Source organism: Bufo gargarizans, chromosome 6 (genome assembly GCF_014858855.1).
Source record: "Bufo gargarizans isolate SCDJY-AF-19 chromosome 6, ASM1485885v1, whole genome shotgun sequence".
NCBI classification, from domain to species: domain Eukaryota; kingdom Metazoa; phylum Chordata; class Amphibia; order Anura; family Bufonidae; genus Bufo; species Bufo gargarizans.
In genome coordinates this window covers 63,825,913-63,838,764 of record NC_058085.1, presented here as the reverse complement: position 1 = coordinate 63,838,764, position 12,852 = coordinate 63,825,913, and the positions used below count along the sequence as shown (strand labels likewise).

General features: G+C 45.1%; 1 protein-coding gene across 2 annotated transcripts in view; it reads left to right on the top strand.

Annotated features, from left to right (window-relative positions):
- Positions 1-11,749, top strand: part of SLC16A5 (solute carrier family 16 member 5) — a 33,147-nt gene extending 21,398 nt beyond the window's left edge. For both annotated transcript variants that reach the window (XM_044297810.1, XM_044297809.1), the window contains 3 exons: positions 3,549-3,692; positions 6,672-7,472; positions 11,139-11,749. In XM_044297810.1, the coding sequence (XP_044153745.1) occupies positions 3,549-3,692; positions 6,672-7,472; positions 11,139-11,362 (1,169 nt within the window). In that variant the 3' untranslated portion in view covers positions 11,363-11,749. The remainder of the gene's footprint in view (positions 1-3,548; positions 3,693-6,671; positions 7,473-11,138) is intronic.
- Positions 11,750-12,852: the final 1,103 nt, after the last annotated feature.

Sequence of the window (12,852 nt, the reverse complement as noted above, 5' to 3'; positions counted from 1 at the left end):
ACACTGTCTAACAATAAACCAGTAGCGGCCTAGCTGCACTTGTATGTTCCTGGACAAGTTCCTCGTTGGGGTGCAGCCTAAGTATTGCACAATGCTATTTGTAATCCACAGGGAAATGATGTCTGTCTCTTGTAACTTTAATCCTTACTCCAGCTCACAGTATATAACACCCTATGAGCCGCCAGTGAGATAGTAAGGTGTCGGCGTATGAGTCCCTTAGGGCTATGCATTAACTTTCAGCCCGTGCACCGCAATGTAACTGTACTTGGAACGTTATTGTATGTCCAAATGTCACTTCAAGAGTGTGGTGCAATGTGACGCAGCAAAGCCGCACTTACAGTTCCTTGAGCAGGTTCTTGGTGCTTTTTTTTTATTTTCTGGTCCACTCCAGAACTGGATCCTACAGACACGACACTCCTGGGGTCGTCGCTGCAAACCTTTTCTTCGTGCCGTCGCCAGTCTCCACCGTGAGCCGGTCCATTCCCTTCCAGATTTAGCAGAGATGATCCCTTGTGGTTTGTAGCAGCACCAAGCACAGCCTCCATCTGCTCACTTCCTGCTTCGAGAGGAACCTCCTTACCAGTGTCAAACCTGCATATTCAGTTTGCTAACACACTTGTAAGGGTCCAAAACAGCCCATAAATTGGCTATTTTCCAACTTTGCTAACTAAATAGGTTATTAGTATTCCTCTGATAGACAGCTCCAATGTAGACTTTTATCATCTTATCCATTGCTGCCTTCTACTGACCAAAGTGAGATGTTACAGTAATTATACAATTGACAACATAGCAGAGTATTACATTTAAGGTCCCTTGCCCCACATCCTTACACTTACGTGGACAGAGGATAACGTTAAGAATCCAGAATACCCCTTTAAGGCCTAAATTGGCTTGTTCTTCAAGGGGTTAAAAAAAGTAAAACTACGTAGAAAGGCTTGATCCTGTTGCTGATAGATTATAACAGCTGCCAGGAGCAGGCAGGCACACGTTGCATTTACTCTTCCCCTTGGCACGATGTAAGCCATAACCCACACTAGGCCCTTTCAATAATCACGTCTTCTGCAGCTACAATGGTATAAAGAATCCACTGTTAACCAGAAACAGAGGTACATCCGATAAATCAGCTTTTTCCCAGCAGGTTAAGTCTGTGGTTTTTTGGGCTCATGCACACAAACGTATTTTTTTTGTCCGTGTCCGTTCTGTTTTCTTTGCGGCCCGTATGCGGAACCATTCATTTTAATAGAAAAAGGAAATGAATCCGTATCCGTATGTCCGCAAGTCCGTTCTGCCAAAAACATGTTCTTTTCTTGTCTGTTTTGTGGACAAGGACAGGCGTTGTTAAAGTATATCTGCAAAAAAAACAAAAACGGATGTAACACAAATATTTTTGCGGACCGCAAAGTACATATGGTCATATGCATGAGCCCTTAGAAGTCACATTACCATTCTTCTGATTCGTCAGAAGAAAAAAAAAAACCAGGATCTTGTAAAAAAAAAAAAAAGAAAAACGGATCTCGTGCACCAGTTATGCACATTTGGCATCTGAGATCCGATTTTTTTAGATAGAAAAAAAAGTACTGCTTGTACTACAAAATCCAGCTAGCAATATGTCCTCAGACATACCCATAATTTCACCCAGGTAGCCCCCCTGACTTGAGCATTGGAGCAATTCATGCAGGATTGCGCAGGGCAAGGGCTCTTTTATTTACTATAACACACTGCTGGGCGGAGGCTTCCGCCCAGCAGTGTTTTTGGTGACGTCACCAGCTCTGATGGGCAGGCTTTAGCGCTGCCCTAGCCGTTTTACAGGCTAGGGCAGAGCTAAAGCCCGCCCATTAGTGCCGATGACGTCACCGGGCTCACTGCTGGGTGGAAGCCTCTGCCTGGCAGCCCAAAGAAGAGCCCGGTACGTCACCGGAACTCCACAAAATGCCTTTGCCCTGCACGATTCAACGCAGGGCAAACTAGAGTATCGGAGCAAGAAATGCTTCAATGCTCTTGTCAGGTGGGCTGCCTGGGTGAAATTATGGGTATGTCCGGGTTCAGCTTTAAAGGAGTTGTCCAATGGGGAGTAAAGGCCTCATGCACACCGCCGTTTCGTGCATTGGAGACCGCTATTTGCCACAACGGTTCCAGACCCACTGTCATGGAACCATGAACCAGACGTACAACAAGAGATGAGTGGAAATAAGAAGGCTTTATTGAAAATAAAGCTGTAAGGCAAAAGTGGCTAAACCGAAGCAGGGTCTTGCGAAACCAGAGATCAGGAACCAGAAGGGTAGTCAGATGAAGCCAGGATCAGGAACCAACAGGGTAGTCAGACGAAGCCAGGATCAGGAATCAGCAGGGTAGTCAGACGAAGCCAGGATCAGGAATCAGCAGGGTAGTCAGATGAAGCCAGGATCAGGAACCAGAAGCAGCAGCAGTCTTAGAAGCATGTGAGCACAGGAGGACCAAGCAGGGAACTGAAGCCACAGACCTCCTATATATATGAGCTAGGCATCCAGCTCCTCCCAGTGGGAAGGAGGAGCCGCAGGGTGGGAGGCTACAAGAAACCCAGAAACCAAGATGGCCGCCAGCACATGTCAAACGAAGGAGAACAGCAAGGAGGTAAGACCATGACACCCACGGTGCACACGGCCGTTGACGGCATGCTGCGGGCTGCAATACAAGCCACAGCCGGCAACGGCTGTCTGCATGAGGCCTAATTTTGGGCAAAGGGCCTCCTCCACTTTCGTCCCAACGCTATGGTCCCTAACTCTCCCATCTCAACACAGGAAATGCCAGAAAATGCCCACTCAGCCAATAGTTCGCACCAGTCTGTGGACAGTGATTAGCCGAGCTGGCAATTCCTGTGTGTCGAGATAGGACCAGTAAGTACCCCCTAAGAATCAGAACGTGAGCTGTGGGAATTGTGGAGGCGAGCATCACTTGCATTTTTGACCCACTCTGTGCCAAAATGTTTTTCCTGCAGGTTAAAGCCCTTTGTCCAGGATATTTTTTTTTTATTTGCACCCAGCCCGCAGTAACTGTTGCGAAATCCATACTCATTTGCTCTCCGCCGTTGCAGCCAATGACTGGCCTCAGCAGTGACGTGTCTATAAGCGGCACACCACTGTTGGGTCATGTTCTTCTTGGGGACACATCACCGCTGAGGCCAGTCATTCTAGTGAATGGGCACTGAGGTGCATCCAGGACATCCACTACACAGTGCACAAAGATGTCTGATTTCAGTGCCGTACACTATGCTAGTTCCGGTGGCCAGTGTTCCTGAGGATAGGTCTACAATATCAGTCCTGGACAACCCCTTTAATGCTGAGCTTATAGCAAGCATGCCATTTTATGGACAAGAAAATACAAGTACATGAACACATTCCTTGAGGATTACACCTGGTGGTATAAGAAATCTTTTAATTAGGATATTAAACCAGACATTCCAATCCCCTTTTCAAACATATGTCTTGCACACAGATGGAATAAGATTCGAGACGTCACTCTCTATCACCAATATAACATCTTTTTAAATGTTTTTTTCTTCATGTTTTTAGGTCCATTATGCAGCTTTATAGTGGAGAAATTTGGCTGCAGAGTGGCAGTGATGGCCGGTGGTCTCCTGTGTGGGATTGGGATGGTCACCAGCTCCTTCTCTCAGACTATAATTCACCTGTACTTAAGCGCTGGAATTATCGGAGGTGAGTTCATATAATACATACTGTCACCATGACGTATCTAGTCAGGGGCGTAGCTAAAGGCTCATGGGCCCTGGTACAAGAGTTCAGCTGGGCCCCCCTTCCCTCAGTGCTTTGTGGCCAGGGGCAGGGAAGCACATAGCCTTCATGCTGCCTGAGGCAAAAATTGAACCCCCCCGTCCCTGCCAAATTCTTGACCTAACCCCTTCCCTCCAGCCAGAGGTGTAACCTGACTAGCATGCACTTTCTATACTACTGGTGTTTTCTTATGCGGCACAAGGGTCTTTGGGCCCCCTCAGGCTCATGGGCCCAGTAGTGACTGCAACCTCTGCACCCCCTATAGCTACGCCCCTGTATCTAGTACAGCTTACTATATTCAGAGACTTAGATCTTTCTAATAAATATTCAACTTAATTTTATTTTTAAAGGGGTTCTTCAGGAATACAGATTTTTTTTTTGTAAGCACCTGAACCCTGCCCCGTAAACAGAAGATTCATACTTACCTGCTCCCCACCACTGTGGTCCTCTACACTGCCTCTACTGTGACCATGTTCCAGTCCACGTTGTGTGTTTTTCTTCAGGCTCTGCATGGGCACGGTCACATGCTCCACTGCAGCCAAGGACTGGCTTCAGCAACCTTGTCATGTCACCATTGAACCTAGCCATTTGCTGCAGTGGAGCATGTGACTATGCCCATGCAACAAGTCGGGGACACAGTGGAGGCAGAGTGGAGCAGCAAAGAGGCAGGAAGCAGGTAGGAATTTTCTTTTTACCAAGGCAGGCTGTGGAAACTTCCTAAAAAAATATCCAGTATTCCTGGAAAATCCAGGTCAAAAAATGATAGGGGTTATCTGGCTGCACATTTTCAAAAGGGTCAGAATGACATAAAAAAAAAAAAATGAAAGAAGTGATGTTCACCAGTCCCACGTTGCTCCCGTACCAATGCCTTCCCGCTTCTCTTTACTTTCTGGTCCTTCCTGATGCACAAAAAATGAAGTTGACCCGCCACTGATTGGCTATGTGGTCATCCTGTGGGAACTGGGAAGTGTCCGAACGGGATCAGAGGGGGAGCGGTGAGTAAGTATCACTTCTTTATTTTTTATGCCATTCTGAGCCTTTTAGGGTCCATTCAGACGTCTGTTGTTTCTTTCCTGATCTGTTCCGTTTTTTGCGGAACAGATCTGGACCAGATCTGTACCCATTCATTTTCAATGGGTCCTGAAAAAAAATCAGACATTGTGCTGTCCGATTTTTTTCAGGACCCATTGAAAATGAATGGGTCCAGATCTGGTCCAGATCTGTTCCGCAAAAACGGAACAGATCAGGAAATAAACAACGGACGTGTGAATGGACCCTTAATAACAAAAAAGTCCAGGTCAGACAACCATTTGAAGGTCATTATATGTATTTAAAAGATTTCCTGCACACTGTGAATGCAATAAAGGGAGACATTCAGTCTAGAGCGTCTGCACACCTCAGCACTGACTTACCAGATAGTCCTGTAAATTGCACTCTGGAGACAGTAAGAAAGCCACTTGCGTATTTTTCCAGAGAGCGGTGTTTCCACTTACCTGCTTTTCCCCCTAAGGAGAGTCAGTACTCCCGTGAGCTTGTATTCATGGCACTTCAGTAAGCTGTCAGAGCTACACGCCGTCAACTGAACCGGTACATATGTTAAGCCACATGAAGAGGTGAGACAAGATGGCAATTCATATGTCTAGCTGCCCACGTAGGCAGTATCATGGGTACAGGGCCTGGCAGGCAGCAGTGTAGCAGGTGCCAAGGGAGCCGTCACTTCTGGCCCAGGCGCCACATAAAAGAACTAGTGTTGTACATGGCACATCGTAGGTGGGGCCCTAATACAGATTTTGGTTTAGGGCCCATGAGCTGCAACTTACATCTCAGCTCTTCATTGGTCAAAGAAGTTGGATATTTCATGTTCACTCCTATTGTTTTCCTCAGAGTGATGTTCCCTCAAGTGCCCCCCGCTTGGTGCCCCCTTTAAGAGCCGCTCACTGAGTGATGCTCTGCATTTCCTACAGTTCAAATGCTCACCTACGCCACATTCTCCCTGCCATCAGCTCCCTGCTTCTCCATTCTCCATTGGTGATTCAATGCGTGGCAGGTGCCATGCTGAGCCACAGACAGCACAGAACGGAGCAGTCTGATGACATCACTGCACCCGTCAGCGCTGAATCACTGATGGCAGGGGAATGGTGGAGCAGGGAGCTCTTGTATTTGCATCCTGAGGATGCAGCTATAACATAGTAACATAGTTTATAAGGCTGAAAAAAGACATTTGTCCATCCAGTTCGGCCTGTCATCCTAAAAGTTGATCCAGAGGAAGGCAAAATAAAACTGTGAGGTAGAAGCCAATTTTCCTCACTTTAGGGGAAAAAATTCCTTCCTGACTCCAATCAGAATAACTCCCTAGCCCCTCCAGGCCCCTCTTGAATTCCTTTATTGTACTCACCATCACCACCTCCTCAGGCAGAGAGCTCCATAGTCTCACTGCTCTTACCGTAAAGAATCCTCTTCTATGTTTGTGTACAAATCTTCTTTCCTCCAGACGCAGAGGATGTCCCCTCGTCACAGTCACAGTCCTGGGAATGAATAGATGATGGGAGAGAGCTCTGTACTGACCCCTGATATATTTATACATAGTTATTAGATCGCCCCTCAGTTGTCTTTTTTCTAAAGTGAATAACCCTATATAGTTCAAAGTAGGGCATGCAGAAGTCCAGACAGTTGTCAACCACGGTCTGGATTTGGTTTACAGTCCACAAATTGAGTGCCCCTGGTCTATGTAAGTTGAGATGATAGAAGAACTGACACTAATGTCAATTCCCCTCCATATACGGTGACTGCACCTTCATATTTTTGGTTTCCACTTACAATTTGCATTTTTTTTTTCCAACTGGGCATGTTGTTTCCACCTTTTTTAAATGACCCAAATAATCTCCATCTTTTTTCCACCCACAGGCTTAGGACTATGTTTCTCCTTCCAAGGAGCAATCACGGTGCTTGGTTACTACTTTATCAAGCGTCGGACTTTGGCCAATTCTCTGGCCTCCACAGGAGCATCAATAGGCATGGCTCTCTGGCCCATCGCATCCCAGCATCTCTTGGAGTCAATGGGTTGGAGAGGTTCCTTTATGATCTTTGGCGGCGTGTTGCTCAACTGTTGCGTATGTGGTGCTATCATGAGGCCGGTGAAAGCTCCACCACCTGCCCCTAGTAAAGATGGAGCCAACGGGGTCACAAAAGGCGTTGAAGAATTGGAACAGGGTAAAGGTCTACAAAGATACATAGCTTTTGACCTACTGCTTCGGCACAGACGATATCAGATTTATACAATAGGTGTCAGCGGGATGGTTATGGGCTTTGTCTTGCCTCTTTTCTACTTGGTACCGTACGCTACCAGCAATGGCATAGATCACTCGACCGCTGCCCTCCTGCTCTCCCTCATTGGCTTCATCAATATATTTACACGTCCACTGTCCGGACTGGTGTCCCAGCAGCGGATATTTTCTGGGAAGCTGATTTACCTATTTAGTGGGGCAGTAATTGTGAATGGACTTTGCAACCTGATTTGTGCATCTTCTGCCTCCTTCCCCGTCCTTATTGTTTATTGTGTCATGTATGGCATCTCTATGAGTGTCATTGGATCGCTTTTATTCCAAGTGCTGATGGATATAGTTGGCATGAAGCGATTTCCTGGAGCTTTTGGACTTTTTACCATCATGGAAAGTGTTACAATCCTGTTGGGACCACCACTGGCAGGTAGGTAAAAAGTGACTGTCAATATCATGTAAAAGGGTTTTCCCATGATTAACGTAAAAAATTAATCTCAGACATCATATAGAACAGGGCTGGCCAACCTGCGGCTCTCCAGCTGTTTCAAAACTACAACTCCCAGCATGCCCAGTCTGCCTACAGCAGGGAATGGTGAGAGTTGTAGTTTTACAACAGCTGGAGAGCTGCAGGTTGGCCAGCCCTGATATAGAACATGACAATGTCTTTCTAATAAAGCTAGAACCAGCCCTGTACCTCACATGGATCCAGAGATCTCCACATTCATTGCTCTGCTAGATTTATAGCAAGCTGACCGCTCAAGGGGAGTGTCTTTTCTGCTGAAGCTAAGGGGTGTGTCCATGCTCTCCCTATCACAGCTCAGGGGGCGTGTCCATGCTCTCCCTATCACAGCTCAGGAGGCAGGTGAAGGATGAAACTGAGCATGTGCGGCAATCTCAGTGAGCAGGACAAACAAATAAGGAAAAGAACAAACAGCAGGTGGCGCTATACAGATACATTTTATTGAATAACTCTGTGGCTATGCTAAATTTTTAATTACATATAATTACAAAAGTATTCAGATCCAGGTGCTAGTTTAAAATCTGTAGAATATTTTTCATGGGACAACCTCTTTAATCGACCGCCTCCCGGACGCATCCATGCGTTACATGGTCGGGAGGCGGTCGATTCATTCCTCCTGGACGCATCCGTGCATCATCTCGCGAGAGGCGAGATTTCCTGTGAACGCGCGCACACAGGAACGGAAGGTAAGCGAGTGGATCTCCAGCCTGCCAGCGGCGATCGTTCGCTGGCAGGCTGGAGATGCGATTTTTTTAACCCCTAACAGGTATATTAGATGCTGTTTTGATAACAGCGTCTAATATATCTTCTACCTGGTCCTCTGGTGGTCCCTTTTGCTTGGATCGACCACCAGAGGACACAGGTAGCTCTGTAAAGTAGCACCAAACACCACTACACTACACCCCCCCCCTGTCACTTATTAACCCCTTATGAACCCCTGATCACCCATATAGACTCCCTGATCACCCCCTGTCATTGATCACCCCCCCCTGTCATTGATCACCCCCTGTAAGGCTCCATTCAGACGTCCGTATGATTTTTACGGATACACGGATACATGGATCGGATCCGCAAAACACATACGGACGTCTAAATGGAGCCTTACAGGGGGGTGATCAATGACAGGGGGGTGATCACCCCATATAGACTCCCTGATCACCCCCCTGTCGCTGATCACCCCCCTGTAAGGCTCCATTCAGACGTCCGTATTATTTTTACGGATACATGGATCGGATCCGCAAAACACATACAGACGTCTGAATGGAGCCTTACAGGGGGGTGATCAATGACAGGGGGGTGATCACCCATATAGACTACCTGATCACCCCCCTGTCATTGATCACCCCCCTGTAAGGCTCCATTCAGACGTCCGTATGATTTTTACGGATCCACGGATCGGATCCGCAAAACACATACGGACGTCTGAATGGAGCCTTACAGGGGGGTGATCAATGACAGGGGGGTGATCACCCATATAGACTCCCTGATCACCCCCCTGTCATTGATCACCCCCTTGTCATTGATCACCCCCCTGTAAGGCTCCATTCAGACGTCCGTATGATTTTTACGGATCCACGGATACATGGATCGGATCCGCAAAACACATACGGACGTCTGAATGGAGCCTTACAGGGGGGTGATCACCCCATATAGACTCCCTGATCACCCCCCTGTCATTGATCACCCCCCTGTCATTGATCACCCCCTGTAAGGCTCCATTCAGACATTTTTTTGGCCCAAGTTAGCGGAAATTTATTTTTATTTTTTTCTTACAAAGTCTCATATTCCACTAACTTGTGTCAAAAAATAAAATCTCACATGAACTCACCATACCCCTCACGGAATCCAAATGCGTAACATTTTTTAGACATTTATATTCCAGACTTCTTCTCACGCTTTAGGGCCCCTAAAATGCCAGGGCAGTATAAATACCCCACATGTGACCCCATTTCGGAAAGAAGACACCCCAAGGTATTCCGTGAGCGGCATATTGAGTCCATGAAAGATTTAAATTTTTGTCCCAAGTTAGCGGAAAGGGAGACTTTGTGAGAAAATATTTTAAAAAATCAATTTCCACTAACTTGTGCCAAAAAAAAATAATCTCTATGAACTCGCCATGCCCCTCATTGAATACCTTGGGGTGTCTTCTTTCCAAAATGGGGTCACATGTGGGGTATTTATACTGCCCTGGCATTTTAGGGGCCTGAAAGCGTGAGAAGAAGTCTGGGATCCAAATGTCTAAAAATGCCCTCCTAAAAGGAATTTGGGCCGCTTTGCGCATCTAGGCTGCAAAAAAGTGTCACACATGTGGTATCGCCGTACTCAGGAGAAGTTGGGGAATGTGTTTTGGGGTGTCATTTTACATATACCCATGCTGGGTGAGAGAAATATCTTGGTCAAATGCCAACTTTGTATAAAAAAATGGGAAAAGTTGTCTTTTGCCAAGATATTTCTCTCACCCAGCATGGGTATATGTAAAATGACACCCCAAAACACATTCCCCAACTTCTCCTGAGTACGGCGATACCACATGTGTGACACTTTTTTGCCGCCTAGGTGGGCAAAGGGGCACACATTCCAAAGAGCACCTTTAGGATTTCACAGGTCATTTTTTACACATTTTGATTTCAAACTACTTACCACACATTAGGGCCCCTAGAATGCCAGGGCAGTATAACTACCCCACAAGTGACCCCATTTTGGAAAGAAGACATCCCAAGGTATTCCGTGAGGGGCATGGTGAGTTCATGGAAGTTTTTATTTTTTGTCACAAGTTAGTGGAATATGAGACTTTGTAAGAAAAATAAAAATAAAAAAATAAATCATCATTTTCCGCTAACTTGTGACAAAAAATAAAAAGTTCTATAACTCACTATGCCCATCAGTGAATACCTTAGGGTGTCAACTTTCCTAAATCGGGTCATTTGTGGGGTGTTTGTACTGTCTGTGCATTGTAGAACCTCAGGAAACATGACAGGTGCTCAGAAAGTCAGAGCTGCTTCAAACAGCGGAAATTCACATTTTTGTACCATAGTTTGTAAACGCTATCTAACTTTTACCCAAACCATTTTTTTTTTTTACCCAAACATTTTTTTTTTATTAAAGACATGTAGAACAATACATTTATATATGGATGTCGTTTTTTTGCAAAATTTTACAACTGAAAAGTGAAAAATGTCATTTTTTTTGCAAAAAAATCATTAAATTTCGATTAATAACAAAAAAAGAAAAAATGTCAGCAGCAATGAAATACCACCAAATGAAAGCTCTATTAGTGAGAAGAAAAGGAGGTAAAATTCATTTGGGTGGTAAGTTGCATGACCGAGCAATAAACGGTGAAAGTAGTGTAGTGCAGAAGTGTAAAAAGTGGCCTGGTCATTAAGGGTGTTTCAGCTAGGGGGGTTGAAGTGGTTAATAAATGTAAGTTATATATAAACTCTCATATTCTGTAGATGTTACACCTGCACAATCTAGATGGGAAAAAAATGTAGCATATCTGCCCCACTGCCCTTCTCCCCAAATATATATCCATTAGTACATTTATTAATGGGCCTTTCTGTTTTCATCCCTCAGGTCTGCTGGTAGATATCACTGGTGAATATAAGCTGGTTTTCTACTTCACCTGCCTTGCTGTGACCTTATCTGGACTTTTTATATTTGTGGCATCTTATATAGTCGACAAAAAAGAAAGAGAGACTAAAAATAATCTCTTTGCCCAAAATGACACATCCGGGACTACCGAGCACCCCAATGTTATTTATCGCCCAGCGACAAAACAAGAGGATTTTGTAATATGAGTGACCACTGATAGGATCCGCCGGGACAATATGGACATTGACGTCTGTGAGGGTCAGACGTTTTCGTGAAATCTATGCACCGCACCTTAGCTCACAGGTCTACGAGGTGATGTTCTTCTCTCAGGGAGTCAACATGTTTGATTTTACCAAAATTAGACGTGGAGAACCAAACCTATGCAACTGAAGGTCAAGAGGAAGAAGAAGGGTATCAGGCGCCTGTAACGGATACCATAAAGTGCAAATTTACACACAAGCAAAAAAAATTTGTGGAGCTTTGCTCAAAAAAGTGTGGCCAGTTTTAGCTAATGTTACAAATTTTCACTACAACACAGTGTTAAACTGTTACTATCCTATAAAGAAAGTGCTGCAAAGTACTGTAAATCTGAAGCCTGTGCAACTTGTTATGTCTTGAGCAGCCGCTGTCTGGAATCGTCTAATTAAGTCTGACTTGGCTAGGTCTCGCTAAGTGTCAATGGAAATCCTACACAAATTACCTGTTATACTATAACATGAAATCCCTTTTAGGCTACATTCACATGTTTGTAATGGCCATTTTCGTTCACTGAGAAATTGATGTTAAAAAAACGGTCCCCTTTAATTGTATGGCGGCTGTTGGTCCATGAAAACGGACAAAATAGGACATGTAAAAAAAAAAAACGCTGTGTGAATAACCCCATACTTGGGTTACTTTCACACTTGTGGCAGAGGATTCCAGCAGGCAGTTCCGGCGATCCGGACACAAATGGATGCATTTGTGAGACAGATCCGGGTGCGGATCCATCTGACAAATGCATTGCAATACCGGATCCGTCTTCACGGTTGTCATCCGGAAAAACGTATCCGGTATTTATTTTTTCTAATTTTTAAAGTTCTGCACATGCACAGATCGGGAAACTGGATCCGGTTTTCCGGAACACTTAATTCCAGATCCGGCATTAATACATTTCAATGGAAATTAATGCCAAATCCGGCATTCTGTCAAGTGTTCAGGATTTTTGGCCGGAGAGAAAACTGCAGCATGCTGCAATATTTTCTCCGGCCAATAAACATAAGAGGGACTGAACTGATGCATCCTGAACGGAATGCTCTCCATTCAGAATGCATTAGGATAAAACTGATCATTTTTTTTCCGGTATTGAGCCCCTAGGACGGAACTCAATACCGCAAAAGAAAAACGCTAGTGAAAGTACCCTTAAAGTGTAACTGTCATGTTTTCATTTAAAAAAAATAAACAATATTAGCATACGTTACTGCTGCAGCAGCATTATGCATAAAGCAATCTCTAGTTTCTTCACATACCACTGTTTTCCTTCAGTTTTTCCCTTAGTTATGGCTGTTTAAACATTTACAATATGAGGACCTTCTCAAGATGGCTCCTCTACCAGTTCTCTGAGGCCAAAACTGCTTTCCCTCACTTCCCATACACACTTGCTGTAGCCAGCAGCTCCCTGCCAGCCAATCAGATTGGATTACTGAGAGACACGCCTCCT